The following is a 27,290-nucleotide window of genomic DNA, read 5'->3' on the forward strand; positions in this document are numbered from 1 at the left end:
GGACTTGGGGGCATCTGGAAATAAGAATCTTTGGGATTTATCTGAGCTGGCTTCAAACAGCAATTCCTAGATTTCAACACCCTAAATTAGTCATACGATTCTTATTCAGGTATTTATATGATTCTGACTGTAGAGCTATTATCTTTTTCCCAGAATTGGTCTCTGCCATCAGTTTACATATTCTTCATGAGTTATTAAATTCTGTTTGGGAAAAATCTGAGATAGGCTCCTCTTTTTTTTTTTTTTTGGCGGTCATGGGGCTTCAATTCTGGGCCTGGTCACTGTCCCTGCACTCTTCAGCTCAAGGTGAGTGCTCTAATGCTTGAGCCACAGCACCACTTCTGGTTCTCTGGTGGTTTATGGAAATAAGAAGTCTCATGGACTTTCCTGCCTGGGCTGCCTTTGAACTGTGACCTCAGATCTCAGTCTCCTGAGTAGCTAGGATTACAGGCTTGAGCCACTGACACCTGGCTCCTAATTTTCTTTTATTGATAGCACTAAAACGTTCTCATTTTTTCCATTACTAAAAATTTCCTATGAAAACAGACAACAAAGGTATGGCTCAAGTACAGCATCAGCTTTGAGTGAAAAAGGTAAGCAAGAGCTTGAGGCCTTGAGTTTAAGCTCTGTACTGGTACACATTTTTAAAAAAAGGTGAAAATGGTCTGAATGGTATAAAGACAAAAGCAGCATTAGTGAATGCCTTCTGTGGATAGACTAATCTAGTAAATACCAAAGAAAGCATAAAGAGAGCAAACAATACAAATTCTCCCCTCCAGGAGAAGGAATTTTTCATATATGAATTTTGTTCTTTAGCATTTTTGAGGGCTAAGGCTTAAAATACAAGAGGACTCACCTGTCAATCAGACATAAGGAGGCTCCTTTGGATCTAAAGTTAAGTGCAAAGTTTACTCAAAACCATGGATGCAGTCCACAAGGCAACCTTGTTCAGCAACGTCATTGGATAGATGGGACCTATTCTACCCTCACTTATTTGCCAGCTGTCTCTGTCATTTAGTATCTCTTCTTTGTGTCAAGTTAAACAGAAAGCAATCTTTCATATTCTGACAAAATCTTTGTATGAGATATTGATTCTATGAAACTGAGAAATGTCCTAGCAGCAGATCACAAAATAAATGAAGTTCTCCTAACTTCTTGAGATTGTTTGTCCCAATGATTCAGTTCTTTCATCACCATTTAGCTTTTGGTTTTGAAATAACAGCTTGTTTTAACAAAAAGAAACCACCTCAAATATTGGTTAAATATCACTATGATTTAGTCTATGATGATTGACTCAATAGACAAACTGAATTAGACGTTTAAAATGTATATTGAAGAAAGGTTTGTTTACCTTTAGTTTTAGTGTTGAGAGGTTAAGCAGAGACCTTTTGGGAATAGTCACAGAGTGAGTGGCCATATAAACAATGGGAAACTGCATTTACAAGCCAGAAAGAGTAGATATTGAATAAATACATAAGGGTTGAGTAAATATGCTATGGACTCAACAAAGTTATACAGTTACAGAAAAGAATTCATGTCTTCTGTGTGTGTGTAAAAACCTTTATTTTTCTTGAAAAAAAAAACACACACACATGCTTTTGGTTACTATCCAAGAAAGCTTAAGTTACTTGGTTTCGTCCCCATATAACCATTCTCTCACTTAGAATTCCTTATGCCTTGTCATTTTGCCTTTCCAAGGGTTGTAGAAAATGAGAACTTTAGAAAACCAACCTTTCTTGAAACTCAAGTCTACCAGCAGTGTTCAACCTAGCATGAACTGGTAGTTAAAACCAGCTGGAGAGCTATACCTCCTAGACCAAGGCATAATTTTTTACATGTCTAAAAGGTCGTATTAACTTACTGTAAGAATAAGGAAGGACCATGTAGGTTGACCAGACTGTTCACGATTGTAGTAGGGAAAACACTATCACAGTCACTAATAATATTTAGTTTTCTGGTAGAAAATGAAAGCAACATAAAGAAGATAGATAACTGCATCACTACATTTAAAAAGAGTTTTAAATTCTGAATTATCCTGTCTGATAAACATATATGCCAATACACTAAATATTCACTAAAGACCCAAGATACAGAATATTATTTTAAATTATACTTTTTTTCAGAGCAGCACCAGAAATATCTTTAGTTTCTGTAGTACTCATTTTAACAGATAAAATTATTCTTAATTAAAAAAAAATCAGACTGCAGAAATCATTAAAGATGTACCCATCAAGTGGTAGAGCGCTAGCCTTGAGCTGAAGAGCTGAGGGGCAGCGCCCAGGCCCAGGGTTCAGGCCCTACGACCAGATCCAAAAAAAAAAAAAAGTACACAAACAACTCTTGAACATATTTGGACATCAAAGACAGGCAATTCACTTGGAAGAATACCATAAGAACCCATATTTTTACAGTAAGACATTGATGTCTACTTTGTATTGTGAAAATATTTTGTATCTTACAAAAATGATGTACTGGCATTTTGGAAACTTAAGAAAATTAACCGAACCATTAAGACTTGGGAGAAGAATTTGTACAGCTTTCCACAACTTCAAAGAGGTAGTGATAAATGCTTGTCCTTCTGGCAATATCAAAGGCAGTTTCTTCCAAGTTGTTCCTCAGACCTGGTTTGATATAGCGGTTCATCAGAAGGAGTTCCAGAGTATCTTTGCTATCTCTATTCCCAGCGGCAAGATGCAAGGGGGTCAAGAGGCCTTTAGTTTGGGCATTGATATCTGCATCATGCTGAAGTAAGAAGGAAGCCACTCTGGTGTTATTCCACTTACAAGCACTGTGCAGGGCTGTCCAGCCATCTACAGTTATTGCATGAATATCTGCCCCTTGGGCCACCAACTCACGGACAATGTCTAAGTGTCCACTGTAGGCTGCCCGATGAAGAGGAGTATACTCATCGTCATCCCTAGTATTCACATGAGCGGCCTTTTCAGAAAGTAGTCTCTGCACTGTAGTAAGCTGAGAAAGAAAGATACACAAATACATATGTATGTATGTATATATATATATATATATATATATATATATATATTTATATATATATATACACACACACACACACACACACACACACACACACACATTTCAACTCAAAGCAAATAAAATTAAACTGTCTTGTGGCTTTAGACTCAAGTAAAAACAAACAAACCAAATCCCCCAAATTTTTTATCAGATGACTTTAAAATAAAAACAATTTATGGTTTTTGTACTGGGAGAAGAGGACAAGTAACTTCATAATGAACATGTGTCAGTCATTTTTGAGTGTGATTATCTAATATCAAACCATATATTTATTTAAGGTTCAATTAGGGCCTATTTCCCAAAGTATTGCCCAGAGAGAACCAATATAGATTATAACTATAATAATTTTCAAACTTCCTCTGCAAAAAAAGTGATTCATGTTTTATGAAAGGAATGGATTACTATACCAATGTACATGGCAAATAAAAGTTAAAAAAAAAATGAAACTTTTTTTTTTGTCAGTTATGGGGCTTGAACTCTGGGCCTGAGTGCTGTCCCTCAGCTCTTCAGCTCAAGGCTAGCCCTCTACCACGTGAGCTACAATGCCACTTCCGGTTTTCTGGTGGTTTATTGAAGAGTTTCACGAACTTTCCTGCCCAAGTTGGCTTTGAACTGTAATCCTCAGATCTCAGTCTCCTGAGTAGTTAGGATTACAGGTGTGAGCCACCAGTGCCCCACTGAAACTATTCTTAACAGAAGAATAAGAACAAGAAAATTCAGGGATTAAAGGGCTCAATTCCTTTGAAACACAACTGTATAAACATGTTTTTAGGAAGTGGTTTTCAGTTTGATCTATGAACCTCTAGTACATTGCAGTGCACATTAAAAAGGTCTACAAAATGTAAAATGCTTTTATTTTCCTTGTAGGGATATGTGAGGACTGGTATTTAGTGTTAACATTCTCTGTATCTTAAATGACACTTAACTAGAAAATAATGATTAGTTACAACTGATTTGACATATAAAGGATTTAAAAATACATGACACTGCTTATGAGCTTCGTAATTAACCTTAAATAATAAGGTACCTTAATGTGTGCTTTTTTGTACTTCGCTTCGTTCGATTCTCATTAACCTTAATAAACAGGCAAATATTGTGATGGCAACTTCAAAGACAAGAAACTAGAGGTTCAAAAATTGGGTAACCTGAAGATATGATTCAAATGGGTTGGGGAAAAGATCTAGCTATAAAACCAATGGCTCTCCTACTATGTAATGGTCCTTGCCTTCTTAAAAAAAAAATGTTACCCGATTATTTTCGGCAGCCCAAAGAAGCAATTTGCTTGGATCCTTCTCCATTTTTTTTTCTTGCAATTGATACCACTCTTCGCTTTTTTCATCTTGTTCCTCATCTTCATCAGAATTGCCTAGCCAGAGACTTTGAGTACCAGTGGGAATGAGGTGTCCATGTGTTTTCAACAGTTCAAGTTGGTTAAAGTGGTCAGAAAAGTCCGGTGAATTTTCTGCATCTGTTTTTTCATCATGATTTATTTTCTCTTTTTCCATTTTTACTATTCTAACTAAATTTTTTTTCTATGCTAAGGTAGACTTCTAGAGATGAATTACGTCTGCTTTGTTCATCAAGATCTGAAAACACAAATTTTTTTTTAGCAAAATGATAAGAGGTTTAATCTTCAGAGTATATAACAATCTTGCACACACAGAGTATCTAAATTCTGGTGGTTTTGTCATGATAATTGTTAAATATTAAATACTGGAACTGATAGAGGTAAGTATGTGGATCCTTGTGATCCAGCTCTTTTTATGTTTATTTTTTACACTGTTAATGGTTTGGATACGATGGTTTTATGTTAAGAGTGATGTTTGAGGGCTGGGAAGGTGACTTAATGGTAGAATGCTTGCTTAGCATGCATGAGGCCCTGGCAGCACCACTTCCGGCTTTTTTCTGCTTATGGGGTGCTGCGGAATCAAACCCAGGGCCTCATGCATGCAAGGCAAGCACTCTACCACTGAGCCACCTTCCCAGCCCTGTTTTGTCTTTTAAATGGTGCAATCATTTGTCCTTTTTACCCATTAAGTTTGTGTTTAAAAGATTACATACTTAATGACAGGCACCATTACGTTTATGTGTCACCTGTACACAACAGGTATGAAGAAATATCTGTAGTATTATGCCAGGGGTGGTGGTGCATGTCTGTAATCTGTCATTAGGGATGTGGAGTAAGGAGGATCCGGAATTCAATGTCAGCTCAGGCAAAGTGAACCAGACCTTCTCTCAAAAACAAAAGGTTTGCACCACGGTTCCAGGATTGTGTTTGCCTAGCCAGTGGGAGGCCTCGGATTCAATCCTCAAGAATGGGTGAGGGTGAGTGGCAGCATTCGACTTGGTTAAAGCCTTACCACTTTTGCTGGAGGCCTCTAACCTCTCTGGGTACAGCAGCTGTAAAGAAGGGATGCACAAAGGGTTTCAATGTCCTGCCCACCTCCTCAGTCTACTCAGAGACCCCACTGTAACTGCTTCCTGCTCTGTCAGGTCAACTGGATTTCCACTTTTGCTTTTATTCTCCAACTGATTCCTGAGGTGATCATACATTAGTTCAATAAGCACTTCATGGATGTTAATAAATGAAGTTCACGCGCAATTAGATAGTAACTGTTATATAGTAACTATCATCTACATATGTTATATAGTAACTATTACATGGTTATATATATTATACAGTAGCTGTACAGCTATATACATTGTATAGTAATTGTTATAGTTATATATTATATAGTAACTATCATATAGTTACATATGTTACATAGTAACTATTATATGGTTATATATATTATAAAGTAGCTGTATAGATACATATGTTATATAGTAACTTATATGTATTGCATAGTAACTATTATATGGTTATATATTATATATTATATAGTAACTGTACTGTGGTTATATACATCAGATACGGTTACATAGTTATATAGTAACTGTCACAGTTACACCTGTTACACAGTCTCTATCACAGGGTTCTAAAGACTACACGGTGGCTGTTCTGTGGGGACGTATGTGTTACCCAGTAACTATCACAGTTACACACGTCTATGCTATGCTAACTCTACTAACAGTACACCCCCTCCTCCTCCATCCCCCCTCCTCCGTCCCCCCCTCCTCCGTCCCCCCTCTTCCTCCGTCCCCCCTCCTCCGTCCCCCCTCCTCCGTCCCCCCTCCTCCGTCCCCCCTCCTCCTCCGTCCCCCCTCCTCCTCCGTCCCCCCTCCTCCGTCCCCCCTCCTCCTCCGTCCCCCCTCCTCCTCCGTCCCCCCCCTCCGTCCCCCCTCCTCCGTCCCCCCTCCTCCTCCGTCCCCCCTCCTCCTCCGTCCCTCCTCCTCCGTCCCCCCTCCTCCTCCGTCCCCCCTCCTCCTCCGTCCCCCCTCCTCCTCCGTCCCCCCTCCTCCTCCGTCCCCCCCCTCCGTCCCCCCTCCTCCGTCCCCCCTCCTCCTCCGTCCCCCCTCCTCCTCCGTCCCTCCTCCTCCGTCCCCCCTCCTCCTCCGTCCCCCCTCCTCCTCCGTCCCCCCTCCTCCTCCGTCCCCCCCCTCCATCCCCCCTCCTCCGTCCCCCCTCCTCCATCCCCCCTCCTCCTCCGTCCCCCCTCCTCCGTCCCCCCCCTCCTCCGTCCCCCCTCCTCCTCCGTCCCCCCTCCTCCTCCGTCCCCCCTCCTCCTCCGTCCCCCCCCTCCGTCCCCCCTCCTCCATCCCCCCTCCTCCTCCGTCCCCCCTCCTCTGTCCCCACTCCTCCTCCGTCCCCCCTCCTCCTCCGTCCCCCCTCCTCCTCCGTCCCCCCCCTCCGTCCCCCCTCCTCCGTCCCCCCTCCTCCATCGTCCCCCCTCCTCCATCGTCCCCCCTCCTCCTCCGTCCCCCCTCCTCCGTCCCCACTCCTCCTCCGTCCCTCCTCCTCCGTCCCCCCCCTCCTGCTCCGTCCCCCTCCTCCTCCGTCCCCCCCCCCCGCCCGTCCTTTGAACGCACCCGTCCTCTGTAGGAACTCCGGACGCCTCCTCCGGTCCCCCAGGCGCGGGCGATCGGCTCTCGGCGGGCGGGGCGGGGCGGGGCGCACCCGGGGACCAGGGCGACGGTGCGGGGGAGGGGGGCGTCAGGACCGCCCCGCGGAGGCCGTGAGGACCGCCCCGCGGAGGCCGGGGGGGGGAGGCCGTGAGGACCGCCCCGCGGAGGCCGGGGGAGGCCGTGAGGACCGCCCCGCGGAGGCCGGGGGAGGCCGTGAGGACCGCCCCGCGGAGGCCGGGGCCTCCCGCCCGCACCGCGGCCCGGACGGCGCTGGGCGCTCTCGGCGGCCCCGGACGCCGGAGCCCCCGGCTCGGCCCCACCCGGAAGCCGGTCCGCAGCCGCCGCGGGACCGCGGCGTGGCCGGCGCGCTCGCTGCCGGGTCGTCCCCTCGCCGCCCGCGATTGGCTCCCGCGCTCGCCGCCGAGGCGCAGGGGTCACGTGCCTGCGTCATCGCCGAGGTGTCGCGAGAAGCGGAGCCGTTACCGCGCGCCGCCCGCCGCCCTCCGCCCGCCGCGGTGCTCCCCCGCCCTCCGGGAGGGGAGGGGCGGGGCGGGGCGGGGCGGGGCGGTGTGGGAATCGTCTCAGAGACGGGCGTCGCCGCAGGGAGCGGGGAGCGGGGAGCGGGACGGGCGCCGCCGCGGGGTGTGGGGAGCGGGGTGTGGGGTGCGGGACGGGCGCCGCCGCGGGGAGCCGGGTGCGGGACGGGCGCCGCCGGCCGCCCCGCGCGTGCGGAGCTGGTTTCCGGTTGGACCCGGGTGACCCCTGACCTGTATGAACACGGGACGCCCCCGCCCCGCCCCGCCCCGCCCCGTGACCTCCGTCCCTTCGGTTCCCAGAATCCACCGCGAGGTCACTGGAAAGAGCTTGCGTGACACTAGCGGACGGCGCTGTCCTAGCCGTGCGCGAGTGTGAGTGTGTGTGCGTGAGTGCGCAAGCGAGTGTGAGTGTGCGAGAGTGAGAGCGTGCGTGAGTGTGAGTGCGAGAGTGTGAGAGTGAGAGCGTGCGTGCGTGTGAGTGCGAGAGAGTGAGAGCGTGCGTGAGTGAGAGTGCGAGAGTGAGAGCGTGCGTGAGTGAGAGTGCGAGAGTGCGAGAGTGAGAGCGTGCGTGAGTGAGAGTGTGGAGAGCGTGCGTGAGTGTGAGTGCGAGAGTGTGAGAGTGAGAGCGTGCGTGAGTGAGAGTGCGAGAGTGTGGAGAGCGTGCGTGAGAGTGAGAGCGTGCGTGAGTGAGAGTGCGAGAGTGTGGAGAGCGTGCGTGAGTGTGAGTGCGAGAGAGTGAGAGCGTGCGTGAGTGAGAGTGCGAGAGTGAGAGCGTGCGTGAGTGAGAGTGTGGAGAGCGTGCGTGAGTGTGAGTGCGAGAGTGTGAGAGTGAGAGCGTGCGTGAGTGAGAGTGCGAGAGTGTGGAGAGCGTGCGTGAGAGTGCGAGAGTGAGTGAGAGCGTGCGTGAGTGTGAGTGCGAGTGAGAGCGTGCGTGAGTGTGAGTGCGAGAGTGAGTGAGAGCGTGCGTGCGTGTGAGTGCGAGTGTGCGAGTGTGGTAGAGTGCGAGTGTGTGTGCGTGAGTGTGATGTGTGAGAGTGAATGTGAGTGTGTGATGTGAGTCTGAGTGATGTGAGTGAGCGTGTGCGTGTGCGGTGTGTGTGTGTGCGTGTGCTGGCGTTTGGGGGTCCTAACCCCCGTCTGTCCGTCTGTCCGCGCTGCTCGGTGGGGGAGCCGCGCCTCCCCCAGCTCTGTGAGGGTGGGTCCTCCCCCCTGGGCCGCCCTGCCCCGCGCAGCAGCCCCGGCCCGGCCTGCGTTCCGCTCCTCGCGCCGCCCTGCCCCGCGCAGCAGCCCCGGCCTGCGTTCCGCTCCTCGCGCCGCCCTGCCCCGCGCAGCAGCCCCGGCCTGCGTTCCGCTCCTCCTGCCGCCCTGCCCCGCGCAGCAGCCCCGGCCTGCGTTCCGCTCCTCGCGCCGCCCTGCCCCGCGCAGCAGCCCCGGCCTGCGTTCCGCTCCTCGCGCCGAGCAGCCCCGGCCTGCGTTCCGCTCCTCCTGCCGCCCTGCCCCGCGCAGCAGCCCCGGCCCGGCCTGCGTTCCGCTCCTCCTGCCGCCCTGCCCCGCGCAGCAGCCCCGGCCCGGCCTGCGTTCCGCTCCTCGCGCCGAGCAGCCCCGGCCTGCGTTCCGCTCCTCGCGCCGAGCAGCCCCGGCCTGCGTTCCGCTCCTCGCGCCGAGCAGCCCCGGCCTGCGTTCCGCTCCTCGCGCCGCCCTGGCCCGGAGCAGCCCTGGGGTCTCACGGTGGAAAAAGCTCCACGCGGTTCAGGCCGAGTCTCGATTCCACCGCGGCAGGATGAGATAAATGGAACTAAGTTCAAATACAATGGAAATAAGACTCGGAGTCGGGTTTACAGAGAAGCCGTGGCTTCGAACCCCTTACCATCCGTTTGAAGTCTTTGGTCAAACCAGCTTTGTGGCCAGGTGCACGTGGCGCACCCCTGCGATCCTTGACCCGCAACCAGCCCAGGCAGGGGACCCCGGGATTTCCTTCCTGCAATTAGCCGGAGAGAATGCTGGACATGGAGCTGTGGTTTCAGCGGTAGCGCTCTGGCTTTGAACACGACAAGCTCAGGGAGGGCCTGGGAAGGTGGCTCAGGGGCAGAGCGCTTGCCTGGCATGCGTGAAACCTTGGGTTCGATTCCTCAGCACCACAAAAAGCTGGAAGTGGTTCATGGTAGAGTGCTAGCCTTGAACATAGAGAGGCTCAGGGACAGTGCCCAGGCTGTGAGTTCAAGCCTCAGGACCACCACAAAAAAGACAGACCCTTCCAACAACAACAAAAGCCACATCAAACAAAACTTAGCTTGTGAGCATTTCTTGCTTCAGTTTATATAATTGGAAAATAATGCTTTTTCTTGGATTAATTTTGAGATTTAACTGACAGAATTTGTGTGAAAATATACATGGCTCTGGAAGGATGTTTGTGTGTGAAAGTAATGGTGCATATCACTCATGAAGTTTCTCCCAAATCCTGCTGGTAATTTTTTAAATAAAGATATTTGAAACTGAAGGTATGTGTTAAAGCTTGTTTCTTCAGTGCATTGTAGTTTTTCATCCTGGATATTGGTCTTGTTTCTACCACTAGTTGTGATGAATCTGTTAAAAAAAAATTTTTGTATTGAGCTTTCTAATCTTTTTCAGATAATGCCTCCCTGTTTACCCTGGAGTTTGAGAGGAGATACAAGATATTTTAAAGAAGTCAGAGTCACATTTAAGAGAGTTAGTATGTATTACAATGATATTTCACAAGAAAGAAAACTTTACCAAATCTATTTGTATTGAAACAATACTGTTTTGTTACTTGGCCATAATGAAACACTGTAGAATCAAGTATTTTCAGAGACCTGAATGGAAGTTACTAGTATGAAGTATCAAATTTACCTTTAGACTTAGAGGAAGGCTTTAAAATTTTTATATTCCTGGAAAAGTGTCAAATCAGATACATTTAGAATTATGGATCAAAGCCTTTTGTTGTTGGAACAAAATAGCAAAAAAGCTTAAAGTCTGTTACATAAAAGTGCATTTAAGGGCTGGGAATGTGGCTTAGTGGTAGAGTGCATGCATGAAGCCCTGGGTTCAATTCCTCAGCACCACATAAACAGAAAAAAACAGAAGTGGTGCTGTGGCTCAAGTGATAGAGTGCTAGCCTTGAGCAAAAGAAGCTCAGGGACAGCGCCCAGGCCCTGAGTTCAAGCCTCAGGATGGGCAAAAGCATGTAAAACTGGTTTCAGCAGATTAGCACCCCCCTTTTTTTTTTTTTTTTTTTTGGTCGGTAGTGGGACTTGAACTCTGGGCCTGGGCGCTGTCCCTCAGCTCTTCAGCTCAAGGCGAGCGCTCTACCACTTGAGCTATAGCGCCACTTCCGGTTTTCTTGTGGTTTATTGGAGATAGGAGTCTCACAGTCTCTCCTGCCCGGGCTGGCTTTGAACCGCGATCCTCAGATCTCAGCCTCCTGAGTAGCTAGGATTACAGGCGTGAGCCACCAGCGCCCGGCATTAGCACCCCCCTTTTTAATGCAGTCTTGTGGTTTGGTCACAGTCCCTAACATTTTTTTGCTCAGGGCTACTACTCTACCACTTAAGCCACAGTTCCACTTTCAGTTGGAGTTTAAAGTCTCAGACTGCCCTTCTCAAGATGGCTTTGAGCCACAGTCCTCAGCCTCCTGAGTAGCTAGGGTTACAGCCATGAGCCAGTGGCACCCAGTGAGGTGCCTTAAAAGATCCTAACCCTTAAAAAAAAAGTTCATTCTGCACAGAATTGTAGTTAGGAAAACGAATGTTAAAGATCTGTTGAATACTTACAAGCATTTTTCTGGGAGCTTAAGAGGTAGAAGAGATTACATTTACATGAAGATCACCAGATGACTTTCATGAAGGGGCTGACATTCATTTGGGGTTTAAAGGAGGGAAAGACTTAATGCTTAAAGAGTGTAGAGAATGTACATCCCAGGTGGAGCATGAGGTGGGTTTCACATTGTTCATCTCATCAGTGGGAAGTTTTCTTGCATCAGTGCATTAAAGCATGAATTTGAGGCCACTTTGAGGCTTTTTAAAAAGTTGTAGTGTTTGAGAAGGAAATAAGGTATTTAATGTGAGACATTTATAAAGATAGGCTTTGCATACTTTGGCTAGTTGTAGAGAGTGAGGGTAAAGAATATGGTTGACAATAAATGCTGTACACTTGAGCCATCCTTCAGCCTTGTGGGATTGCCAGTGTAGGTCTTTTAGGATTCCACAGTACATGCATTCTCTCTCTCCCTGCACTACATATAAAAAACCTTGTGCAGAGGCTTTTTGTGGGTGTATGTGTGTGCTGTTAGGTACTGAGGTTTGAACTTGTGGCCCTGGACTTTAGCTTGCTTTTAGTTCTTGCACACAGCTGGCTCTGTACTAGTTGAGCCACACCCTTGCTTACTTTCTTTTGCTAGTTAATGAGAGTCTTGAGGATTTGTCTACGAGGCTGGCCTATCCTGCAATTCTCAGATCTTAGCTTCCTGATTAGCTAGTATTTTATGCATAAAGTACTGGCATCAAGCTCACTTTTTTTCCCCTGAAGCTTATGGACTAACCACTAGTCAGTAACCACTTTTAGTGTGATTCCTATTTATTGTAGTTGGAGTTTCTTTAACATACAGTACTTAGAAATGTTTTCAAACCTCAACTGAAATGAGCTGCTGCCTCTCCATTGGTAGAGTGTCTGTTTGCCAGAAGTATCATTTTTGGTTTGTTGTAAACCTTAAAATTAGGTGGAATGAGTTACTCCCACTTTATTCTTTTTCATTATTATTTTAGTGATTGTAAGGGCTGGAGGTATGGCTTGAGCTGTGGAGCTCTGGTCTAAGAAGTTCAAGTCTCAGTACTGCTGAAGTTATTTTACTTTTTCTTCCTTTCCATTTATATGTTAAATAAGTTTGTCTTCCCTGTCCAAAATTGCTAGGACTTTGATCAATGTGTTAAATCAATGATCAGTTTGGAGACAGTTGACTAAATATTCAATGAAAAAGTTACATCTGTGTTTATTTGATATTTGATTTTTTGTTTTTTTTTAGCATTTCAGTTTTTAGTATATGTCTTGTGCCTGTACTGGGGTTTGAACTTGGGCCTGTACTAAAGGCTACAGCTCTACCACGTGAGCCACGGGTCCATTTCCAGCTAACCAGAACCATGCAGGACCCTGAACCCATCCCAGACTTTGCCGTGGTCTTTCCTATGTCAGCATAGCCCAGTCACCCAAGAAAGGGTCACAGTCAGAGCCATGGGCTGCTTGGGGACTCCTGGGGCATTTTTCTTTCTCCATTCTGGGCAGGCAGCGGCTGTCCTGAGAAGTCCAGAACTGACTTGGGAAGCTGCTTCTTGTCCACTTTGAGAAAAGTGATGAAAGCCCCTGTTGCTGACTGTTGCTGGGCCTGGGCTCCTGAGAAGGGTCACTCCACACTGGTCAGAGGCCCTCATGTTGATGGCGCAGGAGGCCCCTGGTCAGTCCTCAGCCCCGTGGGGAGGGTCCCTAACCTTAGCATCCTGACACCCAGCCTCTTTCTTCTCTTTTCCCCCTGTGGCTTTGCCCCAGACTTCTCTGAGAACCAAGGTGTGAATACACAGCCTGTTCCACCCTCCCCCCTGTAAAGGGCCAGCCTGGGCTCGGTGGACACTGGCAAAATGCCATGACCAGCTGGAAAAGCCTCCTCACGAACCTTCCTGAGTTTACAAGGGACGTCTTGGCTGTTCCAAGTGCAGATGACCCAAGCGCCAATATCCTGTGGATACAACATCAGTAGGATAGAGGCTCACCAGCTTCAGAACATCATACCTCTGTTTCTTGGCCTAATTTCCCCACTAGTCCCAGGAGGTGGAGAGCTGAGGCCACAGATGCCAGACAGATGCAAGTGACCACTTGGCCATGGCTATGTCCCGTGAAGGGCCCTGCTTTCCATAAAACCCTTTGCGTGAACTTGGAGGAGGCACTGTGGTCTGGAGAGCATGTGGAAAGAGTGGAACACTTGTGTGTTATTTCCCTAGTGTGGCTCTGACACACCACTGCAGACTGGGTGGTTTAGAGATCTGTGTTCACAGCTCTGAAGTCCAGCAGCACGGAATCAGTGTCTTCTGGGCCACATTCCCTGAGGAGGTACAAGGCATGGTGAGTTCTGGGTCTTCTCTCAGCTGCTAAACCTGTGAGAGCAGAGTGATCATCCCTCTACAGAGAATCATCCCTGGGTGCATTTCTGGGACCCAGTTTCCCCCTTTTAGGGGGACAATAACAACAGGAAGTGGAGTTGATCTCCTGCCAAGAGTCCATTTCCATGTAAGGTCACATTCACAGGTGCCGGGTGATGAGAGCGTCCGTATATGAACTTTGGGAACACAGCCCATTACAATGTTCCTGCCTCTGCCGGCAGCCTCTACCTCCCCATTTGACCTCCCTATTGATGGGGCCCCATCTCCTTCCTGGCACCCAGCAGATCACTGCAGGCCCTGACTGCTGGCTTGAGCTGACACTGTGAGGATTCACTGAGAGATGGTGTAGGGTGAAGGGTCTCCTAGACTGTTAAGGTCCCAGACTGTGTGAGGAAAACTAAGCCGAGAAATTGATCCTTTACTAAAAACAAAGAGAGGCCATGAAGGGAGACCTTAGAACATATTTCACACAGACTTATGCCCTATGTCATACCCTGCCCAATTAGAACCGTGCCTGAGGTGCAAAGTTGTGCATCCCACCCTGTGATCGATTGCCTCCTGCTTCAAGGGAATTGATGCCTCGGTGTGCACATTGTGTATCCTCCTGTAGCTATCTCTGTAGTAAAGCTCCTGTAGCTGTCTTTGTAACAGCCCCCAGCTTCAAGGATGCAGGGGCATATGACATCATGTTTCCGGAATATACAAATCCGAAGAGTAAGAATATCCACTTGCTTTGTGTGGGTACCCCAAATTTGCTTGCCAATTCAAGCCAGAATGATAGGTTAGTTCAAACAGTTCCTAGGAGTCGGACTGTAACCCACCAGCCACGGACATAAACATGCAACCCTTATGTGGTGTTACAATCCCGTTGGCTACCTGTGTGTGGCCAGGCTGGACCATGTGGATGTTGCCTTTAAAAACCCTAGCTTGTGGGTAGTTCGGGGTCTCAGTTTCAGCTCCTGAATCTGTGCTGTGTCCCTGGCCGGTTAGCTCTCCACTTCCCCAATAAAGTCATCTTTTTACGTGAGGCTGTCTGAGTGGTGGACTCTTTTCTCCATAACACTGGGACAAGACTGCTCTGGGGTTCGGACGCTCAAGTTTGCAGCAGGACCAAACAGGCTAGTCTGTCTTTGGCACTGAGGCTTTGGGACACTTCATCAGGGCTTCAAGTTTTGCAGTGTCCTGGGCAGAAGCAGCTGCAGCTACAGGCTAGGAGGAGGAGTGGAGCACTGCAGGGGTGGGGCAGGAGCGGGAAGTGAATGGTCCAGGGACGGGGCTTGTGGGAGGCCAAGGGTCCTGAGGACAGTGTGCATACCTAGAGCACCATCTGGTGGGAAGCAGTGGTCACTGCACCTCTCTGGTCCTGAGATGAGGAGGATCATGTACACATCTAGAGCACCATCTGGTGGGAATCAGTGGTCACTGCACCCTCTAGTCCTGAGAAAGGGAGCATGGTGCGCACACCTAGAGCACCATCTGGTGGGAATCAGTGGTCACTGCACCCTCTCGGTTTGTGGGAAGAGCAGAGGAGAGGGGCGGGGTTAGGGAGAGGAAGTGAGCGGCGCAGGGCGGGGTCTGTGGAGCAGAGCAGGAGAGGGGCGGGGTTAGGGAGAGGGGCGGGGTTAGGGAGAGGAAGTGAGCAGCACAGGGCGGGGTCTCTGGAGCCGAGCAGGAGAGGGGCGGGGTTAGGGAGAGGAAGTGAGCAGCGCAGGGCGGGGTCTGTGGAGCAGAGCAGGAGAGGGGCGGGGTTAGGGAGAGGAAGTGAGCAGCACAGGGCGGGGTCTCTGGAGCCGAGCAGGACAGGGGCGGGGTTAGGGAGAGGAAGTGAGCAGCGCAGGGCGGGGTCTGTGGGGGCCGAGCAGAAGAGGGGCGGGGTTAGGGAGAGGAAGTGAGCAGCACAGGGCGGGGTTTGCGTAGCCGAGCAGGGGAGGGGCGGGGTTAGGGAGAGGAAGTGAGCAGCGCAGGGCGGGGTCTGTGGAGCTGAGAAGGAGAGGGGCAGAGTTAGGGAGAGGAAGTGAGCGGCGCAGGGCGGGGTCTGTGGGGGCCGAGCAGGAGAGGGGCGGGGTTAGGGAGAGGAAGTGAGCAGCACTGGGCGGGGCCTGTGGAGCCGAGAAGGAGAGGGGCGGGGTTAGGGAGAGGAAGTGAGTGGCGCAGGGCGGGGTCTGTGGAGCCGAGCAGGAGAGGGGCGGGGTTAGGGAGAGGAAGTGAGCGGCGCAGGGCGGGGTCTGTGGGGCCCGAGCAGGAGAGGGGCGGGGTTAGGGAGAGGAAGTGAGTGGCGCAGGGCGGGGTCTGTGGGGCCCGAGCAGGAGAGGGGCGGGGTTAGGGAGAGGAAGTGAGCGGCGCAGGGCGGGGTCTGCGAGGCCGAGCAGGGGAGGGGCGGGGTTAGGGAGAGGAAGTGAGCGGCGCAGGGCGGGGTCTGTGGAGCCGAGCAGGAGAGGGGCGGGGTTAGGGAGAGGAAGTGAGCAGCGCAGGGCGGGGTCTGCGGAGCAGAGCAGGAGAGGGGCGGGGTTAGGGAGAGGAAGTGAGCGGCACAGGGCAGGGTCTGCGGAGCCGAGCAGGAGAGGGGCGGGGTTAGGGAGAGGAAGTCAGTGGCGCAGGGCGGGGTCTGCGGAGCTGAGCAGGAGAGGGGCGGGGTTAGGGACAGGAAGTGAGCGGCGTAGGGCGGGGTTTGTGGAGCAGAGCAGGACAGGAAGTGAGCGGCGCTTGGCTGGGTTTGTGGAGCTGCTCAGGAGAGAAGTGTGGTATGGGATCCGGCTATGCGGAAGGGCCTGGCAGAGGGGTTCCTGAGGCGGGAGAGGCTGGGCTGAGGGACCAGCGGAGGGGCCGGCGAGGGTCTCCTCAGGCCGGCGCAGGGTCTCCTCAGGCCGGCGAGGGTCTCCTCAGGCCGGCGCGGGGACTCCTCAGGCCGGCGCGGGGACTCCTCAGGCCGGCGAGGGTCTCCTCAGGCCGGCGCGGGGTCTCCTCGGGCCGGCGCAGGGTCTTTTCAGGCCGGCGCAGGGTCTCCTCAGGCCGGCGAGGGTCTCCTCAGGCCGGCGCGGGGTCTCCTCAGGCCGGCGCAGGGTCTCCTCAGGCCGGCGGGGCTCGGCTGAGGGGCCGGCGCAGGGTCTCCTCAGGCCGGCGGGCCTCGGCTCCTCAGGCCGGCGCAGGGTCTCCTCAGTCCGGCGGGGCTCCGCTGAGGGGCCGGCAGAGAGGCAGAGAGCCTGAGGAGCTGAGGGGCCTGCAGAGAGCTGACACCTGTGGGAAGGAGAAAACAAAAGCCTTGTAGGTTGCAGCTGCTCCTAGTTCTGACAGAGCTCAGGACGCAGTAGTTGCAGACCCATTAGTAAAACTCCTTTGTTATCTTTCTCTGTGCCTGGAGGACTCTCTCACTGGCAGGGTTATTAGGAGTAAACCATCACTGCCTCGGGCCTGGCCTGAGTTCTGTCTCCTTAGGAGCTGGGTCTGGTAGCAGAAGGTGGGAGCAGACAGTGTGGTTGAGATGGCTTTTTCTTTTTCTTCTCAGCCATACTCCAGATCCCGCTCAGCAGTGGAGGGCCTGCAGGATGCTGATTCTTTGTTCTCCCGAGACTGCCCTTGACCTCAGGTGCTGCAGTGAGAGAATGGGACGAGTTCAGAAACTTGGAGTGGTGAGTGCCGGGTCTGCCCCACACTTGGTAGGCCCCTCACCAGGCTGGTCCCATGCCTGGCCCCACACCAGGCAGGCCCCACACCAGGGAGCCCCATACCAGGCCCCACACCAGGCAGGCCCCACACCAGGGAGCCCCATACCAGGCCCCACACCAGGCAGGCCCCACACTAAGCCCCACACCAGGCAGGTCCCACACCAGGCCTCATGCCAGGCCCCATACCAGAACCCACACAAGGCAGGCCCCCACACCAGGCCCCATACCAGAACCCACAACGGGCCTCACACCAGGCAGACCCCACACCAGGCAGGCCCCACACCAGGGAGCCCCATACCAGGCCCCACACCAGGCAGGCCCCACACCAGGGAGCCCCATACCAGGCCCCACACCAGGCAGGCCCCACACTAAGCCCCACACCAGGCAGGTCCCACACCAGGCCTCATGCCAGGCCCCATACCAGAACCCACACAAGGCAGGCCCCCACACCAGGCCCCATACCAGGTCCCACAACGGGCCTCACACCAGGCAGACCCCACACCAGGCAGCCCCCACACCATGCCCCACGCCAGGCCCCATACTAGGCCCTACACCAGGCAGGCCCCACACCAGACTGGCTCCATGCCAGGCTCCACACCAGGGAGCCCCCACACCAGGCCCAATACCAGGTCCCACAACAGGCCTCACACCAGGCAGGCTCCACACCAGACATGCCCCCCATGCTATGCCCCATAATAGGCCCCACACTAGGCAGCCCCCACACCAGGCATGTCCCACACGAGGACCTACACCAGGTCCCACACCAGGCAGGCCCCACACCATGCTCCACACCAGGCCCCACACCAGGCAGGTCCCACGCTAGGCCGGCACCAAACCAGGCCCCATGCCATGCCCCACACCAAGCAGGCCCCAAACCATTCCCCACGCCAGGCCCCACACCAGGCAGGCCCCACACCAGGTCTCACAGCATGCCCCATGCCAGGTCACACTCTAGTCCTCACGCCAGGGCCCACGCCAAGCCCCATACCAGGCAGGCCACACACCAGGACCCACACCAGGCCCCACGCTAGGCAGGCCCCACACCAGGCAGGGCCCACACCAGGCCTCATACCAGGCAGGTCCCACACCAGGTCCCATACCAGGTCCCACACCACGCAGGCCCCACACCAGGCCACACGCCAGGCAGGCCCCACACCAGGCCACACGCCAGGCCCCATACCAGGCCCCACACCAGGCAGGCCTCACACCAGGCAGGCCCCACTCCAGGCCCCATTCCAGGCCCCATACCAGGACCCACACCATGCCCCACTCCAGGTCACACACTAGGCCCCACGCCAGGCCTCATGCCAGGGTCCATGCCAGGCCCCATACCAAGCAGACCTCACACCAAGCCCCACACCAAGCAGGACCCACACCAGGCCCCACACCAGGCAGGTCCCATGCCGGGCTTCACACCAGGCAGGTCCCATACCATGCCCCAAGCCAGGCCCCACACCAGGCAAGCCTCATACCATGCTCCACACCAGGTAACATACTTGGCCCCATGCCAGGCCCCATACCAGGCCCCACACTAGGCAGGCCCCACACCAGGCAGGCCCTATACCAGGCCCCACACTAGACCCCATGCCAGGCCCCACATCAAGCAGGCCCCACACCAGGCAGGTCCCACACCAGGCCCCACACCAGGCAGGTCCCACGCTAGGCTGGCCCCAAACCAGGCCCCATGCCAGGCCCCACACCAGACCCCATGCCAGGCCTCACATCAAGCAAGCCCCACACCAGACCCCTTGCCAGGTCCCACACCAGGCAGGCCCCACACCAGGCAAGTCCCACGCCAGGCCCCATGCCAGGCCCAACATCAAGAAGGTCCCACACCAGACCCCATGCCAGGCCCTACTCCAGGCCCCACACCAGGCAGGCCCCACACCAGACAGGCCCTGTAGCAGGCCCCACACCAGGCAGGCCCCACACCAGGGAGGCCCCATGCCAGGCCCCACACCAGACAGTATCCACACCAAGCATGCCCCACACCAGGCATGCCTTACACCAAGCAGGCCCCACGCCAGGCAGGCCCCACACCAGGCAGGCCCCACACCAGGCAGGCCCCACACCAGGCAGGTCCCACACCATGCCCCACACCAGGCAGGCCCCACACCAGGAAGGCTCCACATCTAGAGCGCCCTCTGGCCAGAATCAGTGCTCACTGCACCCTCAGGTTTTGTGGGCGGAGCAGAGCTTGAGAAAGGTGGGCAAGAGCCCAGAAGTGAGCAGCCCAGGGGCGGGGCTTGTGGACTGGCAGAGCACTAAAGGGGAGGGGCAAGAGCCTGGAAGTGAGGCAGAGCTTGTGGAGGGTCAAAGCTTGAGAGGGATGGGGCAAGCATGCAAAAGAGCAGATCAATGGGGGCTTGTGGAGGGACAGAGCATGAGAAGGGAGGGGCAAGAGCTTGGAAGTGAGCGGTCCAAGGGCCGGTCTTGTGGAAGAGCAGAGCACAGGAGGGGTGTGGCAAGGGAGCAGAAGTGAGGGGTTCAGGGGAGGGGCTAGTGGGAGGCCCTGGGGTCCTAGGAGGATGATGTGCACACCTAGAGCACCATGTGGTGAGAATCAGTGGTCACTGCACCCCCTGGACCTGAGAAGAGGAGGACAGTGCACACACCCAGAGCGCCCTCTGGTGGGAATCAGTGTTCACTGCACTCTCTGGTCCTGAGAAGGACGGTGCACACACCCAGAGCGCCCTCTGGTGGGAATCAGTGTTCACTGCACCCCCACCCCCCCTCACCCTGTCTTCAGGAGAAGATAACGATGAGCCTGCCTAGACACCTTCTGGGGGAATCAGCTCTCACTGCACCCTGGGTCCCGAGGAGAGCAGCAGGGAGCTCACCTGCTTAGTGCGCCCTCTGGTGGGAATCAGCCCTTAATGTACTCCAGGTCTTGAGAGGAGGAGGACAGTATGCAAGCCTAGAGCGCCCTCTGGTGGGAATCAGTGCTCACTGCACCCTCTAGTTTGTGGGAGGAACAGAGCATGGAAGTGAACGGTCCAGAGGCGGGGCTTGTGGAGGGGCAGAGAGTGATAGGGGTGGGGCAAGAACGAGTCCAGAGGCAGGGCTTGTGGGGAGGCAGAGCACAGGAGGGGTGTGGCAAAGGAGAAGTGAGCAGGCCAGGGGCGGAGATTGTGGGAGGCCCCGGGGTCCTGAGGAGGACGGTGCACACAGCTAGAGTGCCCTCTGGTGGGAAGCAGTGGTCACTGCAACCCCTGGTGGTGAGGAGGACAGTGTGCATACCTAGAGCGCCCTCTGGTGGGAAGCAGCCCTCACTGCACCCAGTGTCCTCCATGGATAGTGCACCTGCCTAGAGCACCTTCTGCCTAGAGCAGGGAAGTGTGCAGCCCAGGGGCAGGGCTTGTGGAAAAGCAGAGCACTGGAGCATTTTGGGTACGTTAGGGTGCATGTAAGGCTCACTTAGAGTACACGTTAGGGTACTTGTTAGGGTACATGTTAATGTTTACCACAAATTTTAGGGTTGAGGTACATAGGGTGTTAGAGTTAGGGTACATGCTGGCGTATGGATGTCAGTCAGGGTACATGTTAGGGTGTGAGTATGGGTCACAGTTAGGGTGTGTGATGAGGTATATGTTAGGGAATATTTTAGGGTACATTTATGTGTCAGGACTAGGGCCTGTGTCAGGTTACACATTTGGAGTACACATAAGGTTACCTGTATGGTTTAGACAATGTATTAGAATTTAGAGTATTTATTAGGGGATGTGCTACGTTTAGGGTACATGTTAAGTTACAGTTTGTTAGGGTACATTCAGAGTACACGTACAGTTTATAGAATATGTGAATTGGTACTTGTTACCATATGGGTTCGTGTCCAGAGCATGTTTAGTGTATTACAGTATATTGGGAATCTGTTAGGTTTAACATACATGTTAAAGTAATGGCACGTATTAGGGTATGTGTTTGAGTCCATGTTAGGGTATGTGTTAGAGTTAGGGTACTTGATAGGGGATTTGTTAGGGTTACGGTACATGTTAGAGTGTGTGTTAGAGCACATATTATGGTATGTATTAGAGTTAGCATATTTCACAGGGGATTCGTTAGGGTGAAGGTTCATGTTAAGACTATAGCACATGTTAGGCTATATGTTAGGGAACATTGAGGGTACATGTTAGGGTGCATGTAAGGATACTTGTGTGGTTTACAGTACTTGTTAGGGGATGTTAAGGTGCATGTTAGGGTACATGTTAGGGTTAAGGTACATGTTAGGATATGTTTGAGTCACGTGTTAGGGTACATTTATTTTTTAGAGTACGGGTCAAGGTATTTGGGGTATATGTAAAGGTCAGAGTTAGAGTATGTTAGGTACATTCAGGGTACATGTATGCTTTATAGAGTATGTGTTAGGGTATTTGTTAGAGTATGTGTGTCTAGAGTATGTTTAATGTGTTAGAGTACTATTGGGAAATCTTTTAGGGTTAAAAGACATGTTAAAGTCAGGGCACATATTAGGGTGTACATTGGGTTACTTTTGGGTACAAGTTTGAGTGTATTTAAGGGTATTTGCATGGTTTTGAATAAGTGTTAGGGTCCTTGTTAGGGTATGAGTTAGTGTTTAGAGTACATGCTAGCAAACAGGGTATGTTTTGTCACATGTTCGGGTACATGTATGACTTGAAGTACATGTTAGAGTACTTGTTAGGATACATGTAAATGTTTAGAGTGTGTGTTAGAGTATGTGTTTGGGTATGTGTTAAGGTTACAGTTATGGTTTGGGTTAGGCAACATGTTAGGAAGTATGTTGGGATAAGTTTAGGGTACTTGTTAGGGTATATGTAAGCTTTACAGTACATGATAATGGTTAGGGTCTGTGTTAATCAGTAGGGTATATGTTAGAGTACTTGTTAGGGTTTGGCTTAGGGTTAAGGTTATGTATTAGGGTATGTTTGGGCATGTATTAGAGTGCATGTAAGAGTAGTTGTTACCACACATTTTAGTGTTTAGAGTATATGTTATGGCATGTGTTTGAGTTAGGATGAAGTTTATGGTATATGTCAGGGTTTGTGTTAGAGTTTGGGTATTTTTAGGGTTAAGGTATATGCTATAGTGTATATTAGGGTTATAGTTTGGGTTAAGGGCAAGTGTTAGGGTATGTGTTAAAGTGAATTTGAGGTAGATCATAGGGTGTATGTAAATGTACCTGTATGGTTTACAGTACTTGTTAGGGTACTTGATAGAATGTGACACTGTTTACTATATTTGTTATGGTACTTATTAGGGTATGTGTTACAGTTTAGGGTTTTAGAGTAAAGGTATGTGTTAGGATAACTGATAGGGTACATGTTGGAGCATGTGCTAGGGTATGGGTTAGGGTTGTGGGTTAGGGTCAGAGTCAGGGTCATTGTCAGTGTTAGGATTATGGGTTAAAGTTATCGATCTGGTGAGGTTAGGGCTAGCATTTGGATTATGGAATAGGTCAGGCTTAAGGTCAGGAAAGGGTGTAGGGAATATGGTAGACAAAGGGTGATGTTGGGGATGCACTTGAGGAAATGTTAGAGTAAGGGTCCAGGAAAGGTTTAGGGTTAGGGAATGTGTGAGGAAGAACTCTGTGGGATGGGTTGGGGTTATGGATGTGGTATGGATATGGAATAGTCTTCAAAGTTGATTATGGAACAGGTGACGATTAGTGAACTTGTTAGGGTAGGATTGCAGAAAGTGTTAGTTGTGCAGTTATGTATGGGTTGGGGTTAGTAGATGGCTTAGAATGAGACATAAGATTGGTGAGTAGCTTGGGGTACATATTAGGGTATGAGTTGGGTTAGGGCACATGCTAGGATGTGAGTATGGGTCAGAGTTAGGATGTATGGTGGGGTACATGTTAGGGAACACGTTAAGATAGTGTTTGGGTTTGAGGTGCATGTTAGGGTGTTAGGTTTTGGCACACATGTTAGGGCATGCATTGGGGTAGGTTTGGGGTACATGTTACAGGGCATGTAATGGTATTGCTATGATTTAGAGTACATGTTAGCGTAGGAAATGACAGGGTTAAGGTACCTGTTAGGGCTAAGGCATGTTAGAGTATTTGTTAGGGTGCATTTGGGGTACATGTTAGGGTGCATGTAAGGGTGGTTTTGAGTACTGTTAGGGTGCTTGTTAGAATACATGTTAATGTTGAAATAATATTTTGAGGTTAGAGCACATTTTAAGGTACATGGTAAGATATGTGTTAGTTATGGTACATGTCAAGGTATGGGTTATGGTTAGGTTTACAAATTAGGGAGTTAGTATGGGCCAGAGATAGGATATGTATATATGTTAGAGAACATGTCAGGATACATGTTAGAATCATGGCAAGTTATAGGCTACTGTTATGCCATACATTTGGAGTACATGTTAGGCACATGTATCATTTAGAGTATGTGTTCATAGTTAGGCTACATATCAAGATATGTGCTAATGTTAATGGTTCATGTTAGGATATGTGATGGGGTATGTGTTAGGTTTAGGACATGTTTCATTGTATAAGGTTTATGGTTTTGTTAAAGTTAACACATGTGTTAGGGAATATGTTAGATTACATTTGGGGTTAGAGTGCTTGTAAGGGCACCTGCATGGTTTTGAGTATGTTCTAGGGAACTAATTAGGATATGGGTTTAGATGATGTGTTAGGATTAGGGTACATGGCTAGGGTATGCTTTACAGTTAGGGCATGTATTAGGGTATTACTTCGGGTTGGAGTTTCAGTTAGTGTTAAGGTTCATTTGGGTACGTATTAGGGTGCATGTGGGGGTATCCGTATGTGTAAGAGTACTTGTTATCGTATGTATTAGTGGTTAAGGTACACGTTAGTATACATGTTGGCGTTTGCCTTAGGGCATGTGTAAGGGTATTAAGGTTTGGGTTAGTTTTTGTGTTAAGGTATGAGTTAGGGTACATGTAAGGGTAACTATAGTTTACAGTACATTTTGTTAATATATCTGTTATGTATTGGGGTATGTGTTAGGATATGTGTTGGGGTACATGTTAGGGTATATGTTAGAGTTAGGATAACTGATAAGGGATTTGTTGGTGTTATGGTCTGGGTTAGGGTTAGAGCACACATTAGGGTATGTTACAGAATGTGTTAGTGTTAGGGTACTCAATTGGGGTAGGGTTATGGTTACTGTTAGGGTTAGGGCACATGTTAGGATATGTGCTGTGGTACATTGGCGGTACCCATTGGGGTACCTGTTTAGATTAAAATATTTGTTAGGGCATATTAGGGTGTATATTAGGGTATATCTTAGGGTTAAGGAACATGTTAGGGTATGTTGGAGGTACATGTTAGAGTACATGTATGGGCACATGTATTTATTAGAGTATGGGTTAGGATGCTTGTTAGAGCATGTGTTAGTGGCTAGGGTACATGTTAGGGTATATGTTAAGGTCAGGATTAAGGTTTTGGTTAGAGTATGTTAGGTTACATTCAGGGTACATGTAAGGGTTACCTGTATGAGTTAGAGTATATGTTAGGGTTCTTGTTACCATATGTGTTAGTGTCTAAAGCATGTTTGGTGTGTTAGAGTGAAAATACTATTGGGAAATCTGTTATGGTTAAGATACATGTTAAAGCTAGGACACATATTAGGGTGTATATTAGTTTACTCTGGGGTACATGTTATGGTGCATGTAAGGGTTCCTGTATGGTTTTGAGTATGTGCTAGAGTACTTGTTAGGATATGAATAAGTGTTTTGGGTACATACTAGGATACATGGTATGTTTGGCACATGTTAGGGTAAATATACTGGTACATGTATGGCTTATAGTACATGATAGAGTACTTGTTAGGAGACACATTAATGTGTTAGATTTCGGGAACATGTTTGGGTATGTCTCATGGTTATGGTTATGATTTTGGTTAGGCAACATGTTAGGATGTGTGTTGCCATAAGTTTAGGGTACTTAGGGTATATGTAAGGTCTACAGTATATGATAGGGTTAGGGTACATGTTATGTCTAGGGTAAATGTTAGCGTATCTTTTAATTTTTATCTTCGGTTAGGGTATACATTAGAGTGTTTGGGGTACATGCTAGGGTATGTGTAAGAGTAACTGTATGGTTCAAAGTTCACATAACAGTTACTGCTATGATACATGTTAGTGTTTAGAGTGTATGTTATGGTATGTATTAGGGTAAGGTAAAATTTATAGTATGTGGCAGGGTTTGTGTTACAGTTAGGGCATGTGTTATGGTTTAGGTATGTGTTGTGGTATATATTAAGGGTACATGTTAGGGTATGCATTACGAAAGAAATTGGTGTTTGGGTGTAGTAAGGGTGCCTCAGCACTCAGGCCTGCTGTGGGGACAGTCAGCCACCACAGGGACACTCAGCACTCAGGCCCACTGTGGGGACACTAAGCCACCACAGGGACACTCAGCACTCAGGCCCACTGTGGGGACACTCAGCACTCAGGCCCACTGTGGGGACACTAAGCCACCACAGGGACACTCAGCACTCAGGCTCACTGTGGGGACACTCAGCACTCAGCCACCACAGGGACACTCAGCACTCAGGCTCACTGTGGGGATACTTAGCAGTCAGACCCTCCATGGGGACACTTAGCACCTCCCCCCCCATACCCAGCAGCTGTCATCTGGGAGGAATCCTGGGCAGCCTGAGGCACAGGGTTGGGTCCCCAGCACATGCCACATGCCAGCCACCTGCTGTACCCACTCTCAGCCTCTGCTGCTCTTTGGGCAGACACTGACTCCAGACCTCAGGCCGCTGAAGATGACCCAGGAACATTCATGAAACCCCAGAAAGACCTTGACCTCCAGGAGACCCTGACCCCAGGCCTAGGAGACTCTGTCCCCCAGGAGACCCTGTCCTCTAGGAGACCCTGACCCCAGGAGACCTTGACCCTCAGGTCTAGGAGACCTGAACCCCAGGACACCCTGTCCCCTAAGTCTAGGAGACATCTCTGCTGCCGCCTTTGATCTCAGCCCCTGCCTGGTCCCTTGTCTTCAAGTTCTGACCACCCCACGGCCACTCATCCCTGTCCCTAAATGCCCCTGGGCTCAGAGGAGGGGATCCTGCCCTCTTCTACCATCCCCTGTCCATCTGACCCCTATCTTGTGACCCCTCCTCCTGACCCCCTCCACCTGAGCCCTCCTCCACCTGATCCCTCCTCCACCTAACCTCCCTCCATCTGACCCCCTCCACCTGAACCCTCCTCCACCTGACCTCCCTCCACCTGACTTCCCTTCACCTGATTCCTCCTCCACCTGATCCCTCCTCCACCTGACTTCCCTCCACCTGACCTCCCTTCACCTGACCTCCCTTCACCTGACCCTCCTCCACCTGACCTCCCTCCACCTGATCCCTCCTCCACCTGACCCCCCTCCACCTGACCCTCCTCCATCTGACCTCCCTCCACCTGATCCCTCCTCCACCTGACCCTCCTCCACCTGACCTCCCTCCACCTGATCCCTCCTCCACCTGACCCTCCTCCACCTGACCTCCCTCCACCTGATCCCTCTTCCACCTGACCCTCCTCCACCTGACCTCCCTCCACCTGATCCCTCCTCCACCTGAGCCCTCCTCCTGACCCCAGTACCCCTCCCTTCACCCCTGCACAGACACGGACTCCTCCCCCCCCCCTCCCGCACGGGTGTGCTGAGTTCCAGTACGGGGTCGGATCACGCGGGTTCGGGACTTATTTGTGCTTTTCTTTTTTCCTGTAGGGTCTCGAAAGCAGGCGGTGCTGGCCTGTCCAGTGCTCCGCCCGTGGGCCCTGGCGCCTCTGACTTCCCGCCACTGCCGATGCACTGCCCGGGCCACCGCGCCCGGGAACTCCTAGCCCCGCCCCTCCCCACAAGCCCCGCCCCCGCATCTCCTCCCCTCCCCGGCCCCGCCCCACAGGAAATCCAGGCCCTGCCTGCGTGCTACACCCTG

At 51.1% G+C, this 27,290-nt stretch overlaps 1 protein-coding gene and 1 long non-coding RNA gene across 3 annotated transcripts; one reads left to right on the forward strand and one right to left on the reverse strand.

Moving 5' to 3' along the window:
• Positions 1–1,546: 1,546 nt before the first annotated feature.
• LOC138841317 (ankyrin repeat domain-containing protein 49) lies at positions 1,547–7,183 on the reverse strand. Of its 2 annotated transcripts, XM_070041999.1 has the most exons (4): positions 7,003–7,183; positions 5,394–5,433; positions 4,281–4,619; positions 1,547–2,970 (listed from the first exon to the last, which is right to left on the reverse strand). In XM_070041999.1, the coding sequence occupies exons 3-4, from the start codon at positions 4,536–4,538 to the stop codon at positions 2,509–2,511; spliced, it is 720 nt and encodes a 239-aa protein (XP_069898100.1). In that variant the 5' UTR covers positions 4,539–4,619; positions 5,394–5,433; positions 7,003–7,183; the 3' UTR covers positions 1,547–2,508. The 2 variants fall into 2 exon arrangements, with proteins under 2 accessions (XP_069898100.1, XP_069898101.1); XM_070042000.1 differs by lacking the exon at positions 5,394–5,433.
• A 9,235-nt stretch (positions 7,184–16,418) lies between these two features.
• Positions 16,419–27,185, forward strand: LOC138841302 (uncharacterized). The gene is made up of 3 exons (XR_011376379.1): positions 16,419–16,476; positions 17,238–17,361; positions 27,080–27,185. It is a non-coding gene; the product is annotated as an uncharacterized lncRNA (long non-coding RNA).
• Positions 27,186–27,290: the final 105 nt, after the last annotated feature.

This window comes from Dipodomys merriami, unplaced genomic scaffold (genome assembly GCF_024711535.1).
Source record: "Dipodomys merriami isolate MVZ:Mamm:240054 unplaced genomic scaffold, mDipMer1.0.p SCAF_314, whole genome shotgun sequence".
Taxonomy (NCBI): domain Eukaryota; kingdom Metazoa; phylum Chordata; class Mammalia; order Rodentia; family Heteromyidae; genus Dipodomys; species Dipodomys merriami.

Excerpts from the sequence above, each read along its gene's own strand:
- LOC138841317 (XM_070042000.1), bottom strand. The coding sequence starts at position 4,538 with ATGGAAAAAGAGAAAATAAATCATGATGAAAAAACAGATGCAGAAAAT. Across the intron at positions 2,971-4,280 it reads GGGCTGCCGAAAATAATCGG|CTTACTACAGTGCAGAGACT; the intron begins GTAACATTTTTT and ends TTTCTTTCTCAG.